At 41.9% G+C, this 21,713-nt stretch overlaps 1 protein-coding gene across 2 annotated transcripts in view; it reads right to left on the bottom strand.

Annotated features, from left to right (window-relative positions):
* Positions 1 to 328: 328 nt before the first annotated feature.
* NOL10 (nucleolar protein 10) overlaps positions 329 to 21,713 on the bottom strand; it is a 60,832-nt gene continuing 39,447 nt past the window's right edge. For both annotated transcript variants that reach the window (XM_053285650.1, XM_053285651.1), the window contains 8 exons: positions 15,622 to 15,748; positions 12,654 to 12,733; positions 12,414 to 12,512; positions 11,320 to 11,409; positions 7,906 to 8,079; positions 6,836 to 7,083; positions 3,344 to 3,446; positions 329 to 814 (listed from right to left, as the gene is read on the bottom strand). In XM_053285650.1, coding sequence (XP_053141625.1) covers positions 695 to 814; positions 3,344 to 3,446; positions 6,836 to 7,083; positions 7,906 to 8,079; positions 11,320 to 11,409; positions 12,414 to 12,512; positions 12,654 to 12,733; positions 15,622 to 15,748 — 1,041 coding nt within the window. In that variant the 3' untranslated portion in view covers positions 329 to 694. The remainder of the gene's footprint in view (positions 815 to 3,343; positions 3,447 to 6,835; positions 7,084 to 7,905; positions 8,080 to 11,319; positions 11,410 to 12,413; positions 12,513 to 12,653; positions 12,734 to 15,621; positions 15,749 to 21,713) is intronic.

The following is a 21,713-nucleotide window of genomic DNA, read 5'->3' as shown; positions in this document are numbered from 1 at the left end:
AATCCAAACACACTGATGATATAAAACTCTTAGATTCAGTTAATGTTTGAAGAGTTATCACAATTTCATCTTTGGGTTAAATCGTCTAAGTAACATTAGATGAAACTTCTGCAAAATCAGACCCAGCATCTATACAGTGTCAAGGACTGTCAAGCACTGTCCATTTTTCCTTTGGATAATTAAGCAATATTGGCACTCATAGACAAATGCACAACAAATGCATCCACATTCGTATAGATATATGTGTGTGTGTGTGTGTGTGTGTGTGTTTATGATATCTATATCTATATCTCATTAACATTTCCCTTTAAGTTGCTGCAGGACAAAATTGCTTTAATCATTTATTTTAAGATTTGGCAGATCAAACTTTTCAGTCCTCCAAAATTGAAGCTATTAATTTTTTTTGTTTTAAAACACAGTGCATTGTTAAAATTCAGCTTTTAAAAAGGCAGCATCCAGTTTATAGAGAGAGTTCTGCATATGAATCGCACACATGGTTATACAATAACCAACCAATGCCCCTTTAAATTACATAAATATCTCTAGTCCCAATGTGTGGTTCTGTTGTTTCAACACATAATGATTCTGTATCCAGTTCTCTGTCAAACAGGACTTGGAAAAGCCTTTGTTTTCTACCCATGATTTAAACAGTCTTTTTTCCAAATGCCACAAGTGAAGAAGCAGAACTGTCATGTCAATGGAATGGTCGTCCTTTTCCTCGTTTACTTTTGAGATGGCCAGCTGAACGTCTGAGTTTTCTCCTTTCCTGATGATGAAGCTTCTCTGCTTCCTGCTGTTTTTTCTGCTGCTCTGACTGAAAAAGTTACACAGGAGAATTCAAAACTTCACTTCCAAACAATCACTCTATCAATCTATTTATCTAATTCTCTAAGACATACTCGTGGCTAATCCCATGTGTGACAGCTCTTGCAAGAGTTCGTGAGCGAGAGGAGAGGGAGAGGAAAACGATGGCGGCAAGGAACATAAGGCCAATGGACAGGCCAGCCAATGGGCATGCAGGTGGGGAGAGAAAGTGAAAGTGGTGGCAGCCAGGTGGGGGGGAGAAAGCGGTGGCAGCCGGGGAGAGAGAGCAGTGGCTGGCCAGAAAAAGCGGCTGGCCAGGCAGTTGGAACGAGAGAGAAAACAATGAGGGTGGGGGTGGTAGGAGAAGGGAGAGCTCAAAACAAGGGGCCAAGAATGAGGGAGAACTAGAGACGCAGATGCCCTGTGCCCGGGCCAGCTAGTTAATACTAAAATACAAGAGATCTGCACTAGACAGTGCTTGGTTTTAGTCAAATTAAAGAGCGAGCAAGTACAAGTCACCAGAGAATTGTTTTGGTTTTAATCTGCAGCAATAATGTAAAGGTCATCTAAGGTATAAAAAGTTAGTTTATGAAATTATTAGCTGTAATTCAGTTCGTTCTTCCGCTAGTTTCTGGAGTTGCTGGCTGACATACTGCATATTTTACATCAGCCCAGTAACATTGTGTGCACAACTATATGCAAGCTGCGCAACCTGTGCAAATGTTAAAGATCAGTAAGCCTAATGGAAATAATGGGCTTACTTTTGTGCAACATTGTTAGATTTATATACCGTCTTTCATTAAAATAATCTCAAAGAAGTTTACAATAAATTTTAAAAAACAAAACTATTAAACAGTGGACACAATAAAAATATTAAATTGGAATAAGAAAACACAATCTATTAAACAAGTTAAAAACATATACACAATTTTTGCAATTGTGCAACTTGCATGTACACATTACTGGTTGATGTAAATGTATGCACAAACCATTTGAGAAATTTCATTTGTCATACAGAAACGAATTTGGCTCCTCTTAAAAATTATCAGATATCCCATCTTAGAAGGAAACCTTGAATTTGCTACAAATTTCACTGTGTGTGAAATGTCAGTGCCAACATGGTTAGGATATTTGCTACCCTGTATAGCAACTTGCTTATCCCTATTACTTGAAGCAACAAAATGAGTTATGCAAAGCAAACAGAAATAATCAATTATACACAGAGGCCAGCCCTGGAGACAATAATCAACATTTAGATACAGAGGCAGGGGAGTAAACGTGCTACCAGATAATTTAACATTACATTAGTAGCATTGTAAACCGTCATGAGACCTTTGTGTGTGGTGGTATAATCTACCACCACACATTCTCCAAGACGGGCCTGGACTTGCTAGAAAGGAGGCGATTAGCTGATGGAGTTTGCAAGCAGAAGCACCTGATTGGGCAGTGGGGATTCCATATGCAGATAGGGAGAAGGAGCCTGTGAGAGCAGAATCACCGTGGTGATTGGGCAGTTGAGATTCCATATGCAGATGGGGGGAGGAGCCTGTGGCACTGTGGTGATTGGGCAGTGGGGATTCCATATGCAGATAAGGAGGAGTCTGTGATGGTTAAGGTCAGTTGGAATGCAACTGTTAATGGTCAGAAGATGTTCTTGACTGTAGAGAAGAGCAATCTATATATATATAAAAGGATAGCAGGCAGAGGTCGGCAAAAAGACGAGTCGTGAGGGAGGAAAGAGCCCCTTCAGGAGAAGAAGGATGCCCTTGTGTGAATTAAATGAGGAAACAAGATGAACAAAATCTGTTAACTCAGGGAGGGAGGGAGGGAGAGAAAAAACATGAAGGGAGGAAGAAGAAAGAGTGGGGAAGAGCGAGTGAAGGAGAAAGAGAAAAAGAAGGGAGGGGGAAGAGAGACAGAAGAAAGAGCAAGGGACGGGCCTGAGCCTGTCAGCAGCCTGAGGGGAATGAGCGGCCATGGCAGCACTAGCAGCAAGGAAGGGCCCAGTCAACTGCTGCTGCTGTTTGGGGCTACCGAGGTCACTGTCAGAGGGAGGCAGGCAGGCAAGGGATGGGCCCGGGCCTGTCAGCGGCCTGGGAAGAACGAGTGGCCATGCTGGTGGCAGCAGCGAGGAATGGCCCAGTCAACCACTGCTGCTGCTCCTGGGGGGAGGAGCAGGAGCGGGGCTCGGGTGCGGGTGGGGAGGTCTCTGGGGATAGGGGGCTGCAGCTTGGCAGCAATGCTGCAGCCACGACCAAGAAGGGTGAGGGGGATGGAAGCAACAGGATGGAGGAGGAGCAGGAGTGCAGCTCAGGTGAAGGTGGGGAGATCTCTGAGGTGAGGAGTGCCTGGCCCTGGCCCGCCCAATGGGGAGAGCTGCGGGGGGCGGGGGCACTGCGGGGGCAGGCACGCGGCAGGGGGGATGCCACAGGCTCAGTGCAAACAGCACAGTAAAGTAAATAAAATTTTTAAAAGCTAATAATGTAATAATAATTACATTATTACACTAGACATCAGTCTAGTGAAGATTGTAGCTTACCTTTTTTAATTTAAAGGTTACTTGTTTGCTTCCTATAGTGGTATCATGTACACTAAGTGCACTAACTTTTTCTTCAAGCTCCAAGCGGTCTCCAAGTGTTTTTCTACAAAGGACATGGGAGAGAAAAATCAGTGTATGATCAGCATCTTACAGATACATAGAAAAATAAGTTAATAAATGATGTATGTACCTATACTGAAACAAGCTGTTCTGCTGTCATTTCAAACATAATTAAGCAATTTATCTGGAAGTTTCAATTTAAGTTTTCTCTTCAATTATTGTACTGATTCAAAACTGGTATATATTTCTCTCTCAGCTCATCAGCAACTCAAGTCTTTAAAACTGAAGACATCGGCACTTTAGAAATTAAGCTTTGAGTAACATGGAAACAGTGAGTGAGGAATATGACAAAAGAATCCCTGTTTTATGTAAGAATCAAACTGCTCCACAAAGGCCACCATAAGAAACAATAAAATGCTGAGCTATTAAGTAGATTGGAGAAACCATTCACACAGCTGAGATGCAGGAAGCTCTCTCTTACATGTCCTACACAAAAAAAGAGAGTAAAAGGGCATATACATCTAATACCTTACCAGTCCACATGATTAGAAAGGGGACATGCTAAGAGCACACCAGTTGAGACATCTTCCACAGATGTCCCAACATCCTCCTGGTACATTCCTTTATCTGAGTGGGCAGGCTGTTCATTCTTTGGAGTACGTTTAGAGCGGCCATTCAGATGAACAGTCTCCCCACAGAATAAAGGGAATGCTGGGAGGATATTGGACATCTGCAGAAGACGGTGTGTTGAGCATGTTTTATTCTAATCGTGTGGGCTGCTAAGGTATCATCCAAACTGGCCCCATGCTATCTTTTCAATGCTAGGCAAATTCTGTTTTCCCCCTAATTATTCCAGGCCTTTTCAATAATTTTTAATACTGTTATAGTGCTACTCTGAAAATGATGCTTATTACGATCATTCTATATAGTTTTGCTGTATTTATTTTGTAAGCCACTTTTAGATGTTTGTTTTAGCAAAAAGTAGCCTAGAAATATTTTCAGTACGCACCTTTGATTTCACAGAAAGAGAATGAAATATACTCTTAAGAGAATAAATGAACTTAACTCTGCCATAAAAATAAAAGGGGACTTTTCTAGATTGCTTAAAACACTGTGTATGCTGTTCTATGTGGGCCCAAGGTGGCTGTTTTAGCTCTTACCTTCTAGCAGCAGCCCTCTGCACCCTACCCTGAAGGTCAAAGAAGCACTCAGTGAGGAACAAGGGGCGGCTGTGGGAAAGAAATAGGCCACCCCCATACATGGCAGCATTGTGTTTGTGTACACAGACTTATAGTCACAATTTATATCCCTAGTATCCTCTTCACTGAATGAACTAATTATGCAGACCATCCATTTAGGACATGGCTGCCCAACTTTGGTCCTCCAGCTGTTGGACTACAGCTTCCATCATCCCTGACTATTGGCCACTATGGCTGTGGATTATGGGAATTGAAGTCCAGAAACAGTGGAAGGCTGGCGTTTTGCAGCCCTGCTTTAGGAGGAGGACAGTGCAGTGCAGGAAAAGTTAAAGCTTGATTCATATCAGGCAACCAACTCCTGCAGTATTTTATTTATGAGTGTTCCCTAGATGTGAATCACGGCAGTAATTTTATCAGAGGTCTTTATTTCACTATAGCACTATTTCAGTGTGTCTCTCCCATGCCAACATGCGACATGCATCTTGATTTAAAGATCATCTTGCTTATAACAGCTTTTCGTGTGAGGTAGAAAACACGAATCAGGAATACTTGGATGAACAAAAGAAAGAAACCTATGACTGACTAGAAATATTTCTATGTATCAGGTTTCATGAATATCACAGAACACCGACTCACTTTTTCCAGTAATTAGCTGAACAGTGTAAACACCACCTTTCTGAAATAGAATAAAGGCCCATCTATCTCCTGTCTCCAACAGTGGCCAGTTAATGATTGCTGTTCAGCTTTGAAGCATGGCATGTTTACTCTTTGTGGCCAGAGGAACACTGCCCTTGAATATGGAGGATCTGTTTTTATCATATTGTCAGACTTCAAGAGATGAATTTTGCCATACATTTGTTTAATCTCTTGAAAAACATATTCTCTAAGTTACTGATTCTTATCACATCTTGAAGCAATGAATTCTATAACAATAGACCATCTCAAACACTCTCTATCAAACACCTGAACTCCACCATTTGGCTTTCTAAAGACTCGGAGGCGGTTTTCTAAAATAAATTAATCCAGCCCTGTTCCCTTAATCATGCAAATATGAGCTGTTAATTATTCCCTCCCAACTAGGCAAAGAGGCACCTTTCCAAGTGGTGATTGTCAAGAGAGCAACGGACCCTATCCAGACCCAGCACAACATTTCTCGAGTGGCTATTGCTGGTGTCGCCCTTGTGTTTTTTCTTAGACTGTGAGTCCTTTGGGGAAAGGGAGCCATCTTCTTATTTTTCTCTGTGAAAACTGCTTTAAGAACATTTTCACTGAAGAATGGTATATAGATAATAGTAATAGAAGTCGCTAGAGAATATTCTAGTAATTAAAACATCATTTCTAACATATAGCAGCCATTTTTAAAGCTATAAAGTTAATCTAGACTAAAGGCAATCTGACGGTTTCAAACAGAGCAAGACCAAATTACTAAAGTAATATAATGCTTAGAATAAAAGGAATTAATCAGATAGACTCAGTTAATCAAACCTATCAGACTTTCTTCTAAGCAAGCCTCACTAAGAGCTATTACTTTATTCTAACAGCAAGTTCTTGAACAACAAGACGAAAATGGGCAGCCTCAGAATCGGCCAGTTCTCAGTAGGCTCAACAGTCCACATCTAAAGTCAAGGTTCATTCTGTTAGGTTTATGGGAGCCAAAATAGGCTGCTTGAGCAACTCTCTACAAGGTTTTTTTTAGGACAAGTAAAATTATCAGGGTGGAAAATCTTTATTAAATTAAAGCTTTAACCAATATTTGGCTATGAATTGTGAAAATCTATGGAATTAAAAAGAATAGAACAATGAAATCAAAGTTGGTTCACAAGGTTGTGTGTGGATATGTAAGATGGGACAATGGCTAAATATAGGCCATTCAGGGTGTGCTTGAGATTTACTGGACTATGTCCCCTGTAGATGGCTTCATGCAATGCTTGTGCTGCTCCATATGTAACCCTAAATTCATTTTTTAGAAAGTAGCTTGTGGGTTCAGTGGCTAAAGGTGCATCTCCCTGTATGGGAGGTGTACAATACAAATACAATTCATTTGTTTTGCCTAAGGGCAAGAAGTGAGCTAAGGTATGCTCCCTTCTCCATCACCATGTCTGGCTGCTAGAAGAACCATCTCCAAACACTGTCTGCTAAACCACCAACACATAAAACTGGCATTTCAAACTTATGCAAGGAAAAAAGGAGTTCATCACAAGCCAAGTGAATGAAACAGAGATGCTAGTCTTACTTCATTAACTTTTGTCTTTTGGTTGTGTCCTTGAAACTTCTAAATTCTTCCCCAGCTTTAATTTCAAAAAACTGTGGCTTCAAGACTGTTTGCTGATCCTCCTTGAACCTTTCCTGCCGTTTTACTTTTTCCTCTTGGCGTAGAAGTCTGCGCTGTTTCCTGACCTCTTCAACCCAACCTTTTTCATCATCTGAAGTCTCAGAACTTTCTGCATCACTTGGTTTTCCTTCTGGTTCTTCCTCTCCTTCCTGTAGACAAAAATAACTATTTAAAAAAAGACAACCTGTTCGTATTCCTTAAAAGAACCATTTGCCCAATTAGAGTACGTGACACTCTACAGATGCGCTATTTGGAGTGGACCAACAGATATCTTAACAAAATAAAATAAAAAATGCATACGCACACACTGAGTAGATCTGCAGCAATATGATGTTGATACTTGTTATTCAAGCTACAATTCTAAACTGAATATATCAAGACAACATTTCCACTCAAAGGCAAGGGGAAAAATATATTCAGCGTGAGTTAGACTTCACATTCAGATACAGAAAGCAGGGGAATTAAAACAACAAATGCCAAAGCTGTATCCTTCCAACCCTTGCTGATTCCCAAACTCGCAGCATGTGATTTAACCTGGCCTCAATCAGTGTGTTAGTCTGAACATTATCAGCGTATGAAGATGCCTCTGTCTCTTGTAGCTCTGCTGCTTGAGCTCCTTTAACTAGACGTGCCAGAGATTGAACGTGGAACAGTCCCTATGCAAAGGTATGTGCTCTACCACTAAGCTATGGCTCAGAATGTAGCACCTCAGGAGATGCCACAGAACAACATGGCTTTTCTTCCTTTGGCAACAAACAAAGCCACTCTCCTGGAATTCAAAAGACATGAACTGCTCTCCACCCCCATACCAATCCTGATCAGAACTTGGCTTAAACAAGCTTCCCTCCCACTTTGAGTAAAGTATGCTTTTTCAGATTCTCAGTCTGGAAACTATACATCAGCCCTGGGCCTATTTCTTTTAAAACAAATATTAGAGAACAGAAGGCAATCCTAACATTTCACAGATTTACCTCTCCCAGGATTTGTTGATGTTCCAACATCCTTAATTTCTTCTTTCTTTTCTCACTTATTTTAGAAACAAGTGGATTAAGCAACCTAAACTCTTCGCTCTTCTCATCCACCTGGAAATCTGGGTTCTCAAACATGACTTTGAAGCGATCATCACTAAGAATGCTAGGCATTTTCTAGAAGAAAAAGTAGCAAGATGAGAGCTGGTTATGAAGCATAAAACATTCTGATAAACCTGTTAAACACATACAGTTCACTCCATAGGGGTTTTTTTTTTAAAAGGAGGCATTTTTTGAAATAAAGATTATTTTCTTCACCCCTTCCCATTTACTTAGTACATTTCACTGTCTTAGTAAACATCAGGAGAGTATGTCATGCAAGGACAAGACTTTAGATTTAAACTGATGAGCTGTGGTACTAGTGCAAAGACGACAGTCAATGGCACTTTGTCTAAAACAGACACCATCACCAGATGGCTTCAATAACTGATTGAACTGAACTCTCTCTACATGTCTATCAATGGCTACTAGTTGGAGGGTTATAGGCCACCTCCAGCCTAAAAGGCAGGATGCCTCTGAGTACCAGTTGCAGGGGAGTAACAGCAGGAGAGAGGGCACGCCCTCAACTCCTGCCTGTGGCTTCCAGCGGCATCTGGTGGGCCACTGTGTGAAACAGGATGCTGGACTAGATGGGCCTTGGGCCTGATCCAGCAGGGCTGTTCTTATGTACTATACCAATGTACTGAATTTCAGTCACTCTACAGCATATTTTATATGGAGTGTAACTCTTGAATTTTTTATTTTTTTTAAGGAAGCAATTTAAAACTATTGGAAGGACACACCAGGGATGACTCACCAACAGCATTTACTGAAATATTTTTCTGTAACCATAGAGTTTGCTTATGGGGCAGGCTAGAAAAATTTGGTATGTCAGAATATTTGAAGCAGATATTTTCAGACTTTCCTAATATCCTATAATGGAATGACCACCAACACATGATATGGAAGATGGATCTGGCCACAAAGGAAGCTCATTTTAACTATCCACTCAGCAACTATCAAATACCATGAAGTATAAAGGGCACTACAGCAGTCTGAGGCCTTCCCCCTATCAGCAGCCTTCCGCCTTTCATCAAACTTCAAATCTACTTTTTAAAACTTGAGTTTAGAAAGCCACTTGATAAGAGACCAACCAAGATGCACGTGTGCTATTTTTAATGTGAACAGATAATTTTACTTTAACAAAAAACAGGTTTAAGGAGGCATCTGAACCATCAATCTTTGTAAGAATTGTATTTTTGAAGCCAACAGGATATTGAAAACATATGCAGACATATCGACAGCCTGCACTGAATTGTAAGTCTGATGCAGGTTTTTCCATGCTAAGCAACAGCAAATTCAATTGCTCTTGCTTACACAATTCAACCCCCTTAACACTATCCTCTCTTCTGCCACCCGATTTTGCATCCATACTATTTGGATATATAAACATTCAATAATAGTGAAAAAAGAATTTTGTTTATTAAAAAGGCAGTTTGCAGGTTTGGGGTGAAAGTAGGGAACTGCCAATATGGAGGCATTAACTGAGATATTCTGCATGTACCTCTGGATCATGCCCAGGGACTTCAAGGCCCCACAGTACTTAATATTTCACATTTATATTTAGCATTGTTGAAAGCATATTGTGTTAGATTAGATGAGACATGGGTCTCTAAACAGCATGACATATATGAGAAAATTCCTTGATGATCCAAATTACACACATATTTGTTTTATACACACACACACACACACACACACACACAGATGCCTATATCACTTTAAATATTTCAAAGTAAAATGTATATTAAAATCTAAAGCAAGGCAAAAGAATAGATCTGTAGAATGCACAAGACAGTCCTAACATCCTGCACGAATTCCTTTAAGATGACATGAAAGGAACTAGGGTTGATGCCCACTTGGGCACCACTGGAGCAAAAAAATCTGCATGTGTGTCCACGAGACACTGCCAGAAGAAATGCAGTACAATGTATTTGACACAGTCACTGTTAAATAAAGCAGGGCTGGCATGGGATTTTTTTTTGGGGGGGCAAACTGGGACATCTTATTTACAAGCTGCAACAAGTGAGGCAGCTTCACTTCTCAAGTGAGTTACAATTTTAAATTTAACTTGTTGATGAGTGGTTAGTTAGAAAAATGTCATCTGACCGCTGCAGTTGGAAAAGTACTAACACTTGGGACTTAATCTGCCCCCACAATTTGTTTGTACAGCTGCCCAGAAAGGGGAGGGGGGGAAAGCTGTAATGGTCAGTCTAAAAATATGCAGAAAGAATAGTGAACAAGAATATTACTAACACCAGCTGCTTTATGGCTCATCAGGGAAACAGAAACGGTTGTCAGAATTTACCTTACCTTTACACAGAGAAAAACAAAAGGCCAAATCTAGACAGCAAGGCAGCTGGAGCCATACTAATTGTTCCACTACTCATGCTACTAATTGTTTCACCCCTGCATTCTCACCCACTGCAGTCGTGTTGTCTAACTTTCATTAGATTCAGTAAGATAACTCTATGTCGTCTTGATTTCTATTAAATTTCAAATACAACTTCTCTGTTGTAGGATGATCTCCTTCATTCATTTCCCAAACAACATGAAATCAAGTGATCCCCAAAGATAACAACATGCTTTGTAATACACCTGATGCTCTGATTAGTAAGCCTGCACATTTAAAAGATATGCAACATAACATACATTAAAGAGTGCTATTCAAGTGAGGATGGATTGTAAAAGGTACATTCTGCTAGCAGAAGTCTGAAGAACACAGGAAGCTGCCTTTTAACCAGTTAGATTATTGGCCTGTTTAGTCCAGTTCTGCTTCTGAGTGGAGCAGACTTGTTCTCTGAGGGCAGGACTCAAATCAATGGATTGAAATTACAAGGAAGCAGATTTTGGCTAGACATGAGGAGAAATTCCCTAACTGTAAGAGCTGTTTGACAGTGGAACCGTCTGCCTTGCACAGTGGTGGGTTCTCTTTCTCCGGAGGTGTCCAAACAGAGTCTGGGCAGCCATCTGTCAGGGATGCTGTTGCAGTTTCCTGCACTGAGCCAGGGGTTGGAGTAGAAGACCTCCAAGGTCTCTTCCATCTCCAACTTCCTATACATGGCCCTTTAAGACCTTCTTTCTCAGCCCTGCTGATCAAGATGCTTTAAATGGAGATGGCAGGAACAGAACCCTGCTCCTTCTGCAAACAAAGGTACATGCTCTGCCATGGAGATACAGGCCTTAAGTTATGCACAGAAATATACAGATCCCCAAACCACCACATTTGATTACTTGGCACTTGGGAGGTTAGAATCCACTTTCAGTTTTGCTCCTGCTCCATGGAAGCTGTGACACAGACAGGGAAGGAAACCCTACCTTTTGCTTCTTTTTTCTTGCATTTTGTGGCTCTTCTCCTCCTTCTTCAATCAGTTTCAAGGCCAGCTCTTTATTAACCTTGGGAAGTTTCTAGTGAATGAAAAGAAGTGCAGGCCTCTTTATCTGATACTTTCTACATTCAACCTTGCATGTTTGGCATATTTTCCAACAAAGCATAATGGTCCAAGAACAACTTTATTTTTATGTATAAATTCTCAATTATCAGAAGTTTAAATTTCAGCTAGGCTTTTGAAAACCAAAACACACACATATCTGCATCCCTCCCTGTGAAATACGAGAAGCTTCTGGCCATCTGAGAAGAGTCCATGCTTTGGCTCAGCCCCACACAGTGTTTTCTGTGAGGACAGGATACAGTGTGGGATCCTCTACTGCGGCTCAAGGCTTCTCAAGTTACCCCAGTTAAGTTATTCAAGTTATTCCTCCATAGAGAGGAATTGCACTGCAGTGGTTCCTATGTCACTCCTGTTAACAAAGCAAAAGAGTGCTGACTCGCTTGTATTTCGTGGGAGACCATCCTTATCCACCCTGCATAATGTTTCTCTCAATGGCTGTTACAGAAGTCTCCCTTATGGTTTCTTTGTTTGTTTAAAACTACAAGTCCCTTTGGGACAGGGAATCATTTTCTCACTCCTTTTGCTATGTAAATTGCTTGAAGAACTTTTTTGTTGAAAAGTGGCATATCAATCAATCAATCATCTTTAATACAGTCCAAGACCAGACTAATGTGGCATATATATTTTCATCATCATCAGAAAATACTAGAAGGGGTTCTAAACTAGCCACATTGCATAGGAAGTTGCCTCAAATCCTTAGCATGGATGTTTCCTTTCTGACTTGGAACCTAGTCACCCAAGAGTATTATTTAGCTCCATTTTTTTGGTGTTGAAATGTGGTATGTAAATAAAAGAAATAGTAGTAAAACACATTGTTCTCACATTAAATAGTTACCATTGTATTAATTTTATAGAATTACACTGCATGCAGGAGTTTGGTATTATTTTGATTTTCTTCTGCATGCAATGTTCTAAGTCAGTTCAATTTAAGAACAATTTCTTGAGAAGTATAATCTTTACCTTTAGTTGCACTCTGTGTGCACGTGTTTCTTCTATCTTCTGTCTAATTTTCTCTCTTCTATATTCCTCATAGGCAAATGGATTCACCATCATTTTAACCTGTGAACAAAAACAGCATATAACAAGGAAAAACCCACAAAAAACCCACAAAAAACCCTCAAACAAGCCATGTTTCTCTCCATGATGTATCTTCTCCCAGGGAGGGTGATCTATCAGCCTTAAACAGTTCACTCTGTTTACCTTGTGATACAGTCGTATGTCCATGAAAAAGCCATGCATGTATGCTCGGAGAAGTGGTGATCCAATAAGATGAGCAAGCCCTGGACACAAACACACATACACGTTAATGTACCAGGAAATCTTTTGATAAGCGATACAAAACAAATTCAGAGGTACTTCACAGATGACATTTGTCTACACTAGTGTGTGCTAGGTGGGAAGCATACACACCAAGTGCCAATTTTGCAGCCTTTATATGTGTCTGGAATCCAGTACATGGGATGGACAGACAGCAATTTATTTACACGTAGATCATGCACACAGCGTCCCTTCACCCAATCTGGAAAACTGCCAGGTGTGGAGGGGTCTGAACTGGTGTTGCCTATAACAGGGATTCCATGATGTTGACCACACTCCCATAATCCCTAGCCAAAGGCCACTGCAGCAGGGGAATGCTGGGAGCTGTAGTCAACAACATCTGGGAATCTCGGTTACAGGGAACACTGGTCTGAACTGACCGTCTGAAATGTTGGGCCTCTTTACACAACACTTCTCAAGCCAGTGTGTAGCGAAAACATGTAGGTCCATTATATACAAATGTCTGTGAAAAACAGCAGCGTCATATAAATTTCTTGTTGGCTTAATATGGCTTTGTAAACAAAAGAAAAATATGAAGAGCCCAGAGTGTTTTGCTCACATTCCATCATGTCCAAGAGACGGACGGGGGCAACAAAACAAACAGACAAGCACAACAGAGCACTCATCACATTGCAGATTAGCAGGCTTGCCCTGCCCTGCCCACTCTCTCCTTCACTTGGTGCCTTCTCTTCCCTCTGCCTCATCTGGGGAAATTAATAACATTTCTCACTATACCAGCTCATTACTAAAAAACAAAATCAACTATTCTTCTCTATTTTCCCTTGCATAGCTAAATATGTCTTAAACAATTCATCGGATACAATATAACATTTATAAACTTGTTAAATTTAGCTTAAGTTAGCCTCACTTCCATACTAATCTTAAATACATCTGGAATGTGGGTCTTTGAAATGAAAATGCTTAATCATTGCTTTATTAAATTCATTTGTGCTCACACAACACAGCTAATCACTGTGTAGCACAGAAATTATTTTTATTTTTATTTAACATATTTATATACTGCCCAAAACGCAAGTCTGTGGGCTGTTTACAACAAAATGTTGTACTAGCATAAGATATTTAGACTATGCAGCCGCCCCCCCCCCCCGCCCCAGGGCACTGCTAGAGGAAGGAATATGGAGTGGCAGCCAGATCAGTCTGCATTTTATCCCCAGGCCTGCATTTTATCCACCTTTTGCACAACCAGAGCATGAAATTTACTGTGAATTTTACTGTGGCAATAGTTCGTTCACACTGCCAAAGAGATAAGCAACTTTTAAACTGAACAATGGGCCTGCCTCTTCAGCAGGCAGAATTGCTGTGGGGGACCAGATTATGCATGTGATTATATTTTGTGCATGGACACATTTTCTTTGAAATGTGGCTGTGATGGAAAGTACTTATAGGAGCTGGAGTGTGAGTTGCCATAGTAACCAGGCATGGAATGTTCCAAGGGAAGGGATTTAAATAAAGACAGTTGGTTAGGAAAAGACATTTGGAGTTGGTGCTGGAGTAGGAGTGTTGAAGCTGATTGTTAGGAATGAGAGGTTGAACAGAGCGTAGCAGAGAGATTGTTTTATGTGATCTGAACAAGAGAGAGTGTTCAGGGGTTTATGTGAGACTTGAGTGGTGAATGTGGAACCAGCAGTATACTGGGCAGTGCTCTGAAAGTAGGGGAGTGTTAAGCATGGGAAAGAAACCTTGAATGTGAAAGGTGTCCAGAAGTGAAACTTCTTGGTGTCCGACAGGAAGGGCTGAGTTGATTCACTAAGTTTGCAAACCAAGTTTTATTTACCTGTCTAAGTTAGATCACCTTCCTAAACATTACATTTTATCAAGAAAGAAAAATCACTCAGAGAGAGTTAGACAGCTGACATACTTTGCAACTTTGTAGAGAAGTTTATGTGCCCTGCCGTGCAGAAATCTTTATTCCAATCAATTGTAAACAATAAACTTATTCTTGTTTTTGTTCTACACCTCAAGTTTTGTTTCATTTGTACACTGAACATATACACCTATCCTGCGTTAACAAGGCTATGTAACCAAGATGTTGAGTACTGCAAGCAGGGTAATAAGTAATCATATGGTGGCAGCAAAAAAAAGTAAAAACTGAATAAATTTGCAGAACCTGGAGACTGTTATTATAAAACAATATAAAAACAAATCACCTCCCTGGATGTGAGAAGAATGTCAGGGTGGATTTCTGACAGTGGCAATTAAGTGGAGTGAAACAACCAACTAATAATACTAGGGGTGTGCACAAAACCTATTTTTTGTTGCATTCTAAGCTTGGAATGCAACACAAAATGTACAGAACATTCCATCTGCACAACCAATCAAGCCAGTTGTTCAGACAGAATGACCCTGTTCTGTAAGAATATTCCGACCCATTCAGAGTGCCATTTTGGATTCCAAAATGGAACTTGGAATGGGTCAGAACATACTGCCTCATAACGGGTCACTCAATTTCAAGCTCAAAACAGGCCCCCCCTTTAAAGGCCTCCTTTTAAAACCTCGGAACACTCAAAATGACCTGTTTTGAGGTGGAACATTCTGACTGTAGAACGTTCTACACATTCCTAAATAATGCTATACTCTGAAAAGTGGATCAATGCAGAAACAAGTAGTTCCCTATTTGGGCTAGAAAGGAGCTGGGATATCAGCACTGTAATCTTATGTCATGAGTTGATTCAGACCAACTTGGAGCAACTTCTTATCCTGGTACTTGTTCACAGAGTTATTTGCCACAACTGAAATAGTACTTAGCAAAGTGAATCCTTGAGGAGAGAATAAAAGGAAAAGTACAAGACATAGTAAACCTCTTGTACATTTATAATAGTAAATAATTTACCTAAGTTTTCAAGGTCTTTTCTTGTTACAAACTTATAGTCATCATACACAGTTGTCTCTGGGTTCTCCTCCAATTCTTCTGTCAAATTATCCAGAAATGAGCACCATTTTGGAGCAGGACCTAAAACCTGAAATATTAGAAGTGGAAGTATTAGAGTTAGACATAGCCACAAACAACTGTTTCTGTGACAGTTCAACAAATTTTATGTATTTAGCCAGAATATTCCACTCCTAATTTGGGAGAAAAAGCATAACTAGATAACAAGCCAAATGTCTATCTGGTACAAGTCCTGCTAAGATACATCATATAAGTCTGAACAGTAAGAACAGTCCTGCTGGATCAGGCCCAAGGCCTATTTAGTCCAGGATCCCGTTTCACATGGTGGCCCACCAGATGTCTCTGGGAAGCCTGCAGGCATGCCCTCTCTCCTGCTATTGCTCCCCTGCAACTGGTATTTAGAGGCATCTTGCCTCTTACACTGGAAGTGACCTATAGCCCTCAGACCATGACAGACTTGTCCTCTGTGAATTTATCTAAAACTTTCTTAAAGCTATCCAGGCTGGTGGCTCTCACCACATCTGGTGGCAGAGAAATTCATAGGTTAATTATGCATTGTGTGAAAAAGTACTTCCTTCTGTTGGTCCAAACTTTCTTCACAATCAGTTTCATGGGATGACCCTTGGTTCCAGTGTTATGAGAGAGGGAGAAAAATCTCAATCTCTCTCTCCACACCCAGCACATGTTTATAGACCTCTATCACGTCACCCCTCAGTCATCTTTTTTCTAAACTAACAAGCCCCAGGTGTTGTAGCTTTGCCTCATAAAGAAGGTGCTCTAGGCCCCTGAGCATTTTGGTTGCCTTCTTCTGCACCTTCTCCAGTTCTATACTGTCCTTTTTGAAGTATGGTGACCAGAACTGTATGCAGTACCCCAAATGTGGCCACACCAAAGATTTGTATAAGGCCATTATTTTCAATACCCTTCCTAATAATTCCAAACATGGAGTTGGCCTTCACAGCTGTCACACATTGTGTCAACACATCCAATGAGATGTCCACCACAACCCCAAGAGCTCTCTCCTGGTCAGTCACCGACAGCTCAGATCCCCATTACCGTATATGTAGTTGTTGGGTTTTTTTGCCCCAATATGCATCACTTTATGCTTGCTAACACTGAATCGCATCTGCCATTTTGTTGCCCACTCAATGAGTTTGGAGAGATCCTTTTGGAGCCCCTCACAATCTGTTTTGGAATTCACTACCCTAAATAGTTTGGTGTCATCTGCAAATTTGGCCACCTCGCTGTGTACCCCAACTTCTAAATCACTTATGAACAAGTTAAAGAGCACTGGTCCCAGTACTGATCCCGGGTGGGCCACACTTCTAACTTCTCTCCATTTAGAGAACGGTCCCCATTTATTCCTACCCTCTGTTTCCTGTTTTTCAACCAATTACCAATCCACACATGAACTTTACCTGTTACCCCATGGCTGCTAAGTTTTCTCAAGAGTCTTTGATGAGGAACTTTGTTAAAAGCTTTTTGAAACTCTAAATATACTATGTCAACTGGGTCACCTTTATCCACACGCCAGTTGATACTCTCAAACAACTCCAAAAGGTTGGTGAGAGAAGATTTACCTTTGCCGAAGCCATGCTGGTTCTCCTTCAGCAGGATCTGTTCTTCTATATTCTTAAATTTTTTATCTTTGAGAATGCTTTCCTTCTATTTGCCCAGCACAGACATTATGCTAACCAGCCTGTAATTTCCTGGATACACCCTTTCTGAAAATCAGTGTTACATTCACTGCTTCCCAGTCTTCTGGTACCGAGTCTGATTATAGGAATGTTACATATTTTTGCAAGGAGGTTGGCAATTTTCTTGTAGGACTCTCAGGTGGATGCCACCTGGTTAACTTTTAGTTTTTCCAGACAGTTTAGAACGTCATCTCTTGTCACCTCTATCTGACTCCATTCTTTAGTCTCTGTCCCTGAGAAGCTCAGTTCAGGCACAGATATACGCTCAGTATCCCCTGCTGTGAATACAGATGCAAAGAAAACATTTAGTTTCTCTGCAATCTCCATATCCTCCTTAGGAATCCCTTTCACTCCATCATCATCTAACCAGGCCTGGATTAGGTCATGCTGAGGTAATGTGAAGTAATGTGAAGCTTGAGGCCCCGTAGCATTAAAAATATTCTTAAAAGGATAATAAAATAATAATAAATGTTTAATTTTTTCATATATACTTGGCAAAGATACAAGAAAAATAATCTAAGAAAAAGACTTATTTTGCAATAAGCCTATTTGCATTAGAAGTCTCTTTTAACTGAAAATATATTATGATTTGTTACTTTAAAATATTTAGAGATGCTAAGGTACAAAAACACAAGAGCAGTTACACAGTTCAGTATAACTAAATTGAAAAACCAATGGAAGGGGCATATACCCATGAGGCCCCCGCCCCACTTGCTGGCGGGGGGGCACAGTAATTTTTCAGCTAATTATATAAAACTTGAAATTTAGTCATTTTCTCTATTCAGAAGTCTCTTATAATGTGAGGCCCTAAGCTTAGATGAAGTGCCAGATTTAGGCCCCCCTCCCTCGTTCTCAAACATCCCCCCGTCCTTTCGGCTCTCCCCTCCACTCCGTTCTTGTCCCATTTCAGGGCTCTCTGCGCAGGTGCAGAGAGGCCTGAAATAGGCTGAGTATGGCCTGACCAGTCATTTGGGCAGCATGCTGGCCCAAAGGAGGTTTCGCCACCCTCTACCACGCCTGCTTGGCCACCCTCCTCATTAGTAGGCCGGTTGGAGTAGACATGTGCTCTCCAGCCGATTCGCAGTGGAGGCCGCAGATTGGAGGGCCTGATCCAGCAGAGCTGTTCTTATGTTCTTATGGGGTGGTGCACGCTTCCGCTGGACCCCCCCCCCCCCCCACCAGCAGCCGCTTACTCTCTCCCCTGCCCACCCGCTTGTTTTCTCTCTCCAGCCAGCCACCTGGCCAGCCGCTGCCTGCTGCTTTCTCTCCCTCCTCTGGCTGCCGCTTTCTCCCCCCCCTCCAGCCACTGTTCCCCCCCCCCAACCAGTGGCATGCCTGTCAGTTTGCCTCCCTGCCCATTTGTCTTTTCTTCCCCGCCGCCGCTGTCACTTTCCTCTCTCCCTCCCAGCAGCTCGCTCGCAAACTCTCATGCGAGCTGCCATGCACAGGATTAGCTACAGGTACACCTTAGAGCAGGGGTGGGGAACCTTGGCCCTACAACTCCCACCATCCCCAAACACAATATTTGTGGCTGGGGATGATGGCAGTTGCAGTTCAAAAACAGCTGGAGGGCCAAGGTTCCCCACTCCTGCCTTAGAGAATTGTATATATACTAACCAACCCCGCACAGAGCATATGTGCGGCGCTTTTGGGCCGGCTGTTGTTTCCCCCTCCCTCTTCCTCCTGCCCCGGGTCTCTCCTCTCTTCCCCTTCCCTCCGGCCTGTGCTCTCCAGCCCTCCTCACCTCCTGTTCCTCCCACTACACAGAGCCATGGCGGGCGGTCAGGAAGGGCCCCGCCGCCGCCTTTCTCTCCCCCCCGCCCCCTGCCGCCTTTCTCTCCCCCCCACCCCCTGCCGCCTTTCTCTTCCACCCTGCCCCCTGCCGCCTTTCTCTTCCACCCCGCCCCCTTTCTCTCCCCCCTCCTCTACTTGCCGGGCACTTTCTTCCCCCTCTCCTCCTCAGTCCTCACTTTGGAACTCGCAGCATGTCGTGAGAGTTCCGCCGCCAAATCCTGGGCATGCATGTCCCAAGGCACGCATGTCCCACTCACCTCCTCTGGCGCCAGGCCAGGGCCGGTCCTTCCCACTGCCTCCCGCCTCCCAGCCCAGGCTGCAGCAGAGACAGCCCCTCCTCACAACTGCGCCCAGCCAATCAGGCGGCTCCGCAAGCCAAACAGAGCTCAGCCAATCAGGTGACTCCCTCGCCAGAATGCATTGCCTTGCCATATCCCCAAGTTGGCTGGTTAAGAGAATTAATTATAAAGATAGATACAAAATTATGCTTGGAAGTCTAGTTCAAATACAATGGAGAATCAATCATGCATAATATAGCTATGGTCTGCAAAACTTAGCTATTTTCACCTCCCCTCACAATGGGAGATCCCCTATAATAAGCAAACTACAAGCTAATGACCATGATCAAGTTGCCCTAGGATTTAAACCATGAATGCTAATATGAAACAGCAGCTTTGATGAAAAAGATGTAGTAAATTTAGTATATTCTGAACTGATAATGGTTGCATATTTCATGCAAGTATTACACATGTGTGATTGTACCTGTATAGTGAAAGCAGATATGCTGAACAGCAGACAACTGTTATAAACTGTACCACCATACAAATGAGATTTGCACATATTACTCACACAGTCTTTCCTCTAACAGGGATTCCCTTATGTTGTTGACTACAACTCCCAGAATCCCCAGCTGCAATAGTTTTTGCTTGGGGATTATGAGAGTTGTAGTCAAAAACATTTGGGAATACCTCCCAAAACGCAAGTCTCTTGGCAGTTTACAACAAAACAATAAAAACAAGTAAAAAGGTTAAAATATTACCACAATTTAAAGCTTAATTTCAAACTTAAAATGACGTTAAAACTATTAAAAATCATCACACTATTAAAACAGTATCTAATTAAAAGCTTGGGACTTGACTGCCTTCTTAAAAGTTGTAAGTGATAGGGAGGCTCTTATTTCAGCAGGGAGCGTGTTCCAAAGGTATGAAAAAAGAAATACTAAATAGTTAACATCTCCTACTTTACACTGCTGTATTAAAGTAGCTACTGGAGTGTTAAAACAGGTATTTTCACCACGCTGACATTACTCAAGAGTCGAACATCGCATAGAAACGTTAATTTTCCCCATTTCCTTTCATTGGAATGTGACCTCAACGCTCTTCTAAAGTGAAACCCAGTAGTCAGCATGCGTGAGCACACATCCACAGGGAAGGATTCTTATCATGACAGAACTGACACCTTTATTGTATGAGAATAAACGGAATATGAAATGGCATAGATTAAGGGGGGGAAAGGTAGAAAGTTTCGACCCCTTTGGGGTGAGCTATGACCCCAAAGGCAGAGGGAGGTTCAACATGCTGCACTACTGATGTATCTGAAAAGGCAAATTTCCATTTCCTCTAACATTCAGGCCTGGTAAGCATTTTTCCACTACTGATATCAATCTATCTCCCTCTTTCATGCACACACAGTAACTCCCACAGAAGTTAGATGATCTGAGTGACTGCCCTGCATACAATGCATCAAGGTGAACATCAAAAGCCTCATCGCCAGAGGGAAGGAAACTGGAATCAATGGCAAGTGTGGAAGATCTACAGCAGCTACAACATGGAACTTCAGATAGCTTTATACTTTGTGTGTCATCCTTAGATCTGCCAGGATTAATTTTTTTCAGTCACTTTTTAATTACCAACAGGTCAAATTCCCACGTACTGAGGCTGCCTTCTTGGTTTTTGATGAGGATCATGGATGTGTTGCTCATTGTCTGAGCAAGCTGCCCAAAGAAGAGGATGCATTAACTATTTGTCAGAGCTGACAGGATAAATAGCTCTTAAAACTTCCCCAGACAATTTTCACTCATTTCCTTCTTGCTGGGGATCTTTTATTTTCCTTCTGTACCCTTGGTCTAATAACTATCTTTGGAGGCACTTGAGTGACCCCATTATAAGATTAAGATTCTTGTTGTTTTTCCTAGTCCAAACTTGCCCTTTCTGGAGCCAGACACTCAAGAGGCTTTGAGTCACGTATGCTGCAAGAGGGAACATATGGCCAGCATTCAGCCCGCCAAGTGCCAAGGCCTCCTCTTTCCCTTCCCCACACTCCAAAAAATGCTTTTTCTTCCTTTCCTCACAATAGCCAGCCTGCAGGTCGGAGCTGTGGAGGCTAGGAAAACCTTTGTAGGTCCAGAGGAGCCCACAGCAGCCATGTTGCCTCCCTGCTCCTACATTCACAGCAACAGACCCTCCAGCTTTCCTTCAACAGGCTTCCCAGACTACATATATAGGTCTAAATCAGTCACAGACATCACTTCTTACCTAGGGAAGC

This window comes from Hemicordylus capensis, chromosome 1 (genome assembly GCF_027244095.1).
Source record: "Hemicordylus capensis ecotype Gifberg chromosome 1, rHemCap1.1.pri, whole genome shotgun sequence".
In the NCBI taxonomy this organism is placed as follows: Eukaryota; Metazoa; Chordata; class Lepidosauria; order Squamata; family Cordylidae; genus Hemicordylus; species Hemicordylus capensis.
Note: the sequence above shows the minus strand (reverse complement) of the source record. Positions and strands in the feature narration are given on the sequence as shown.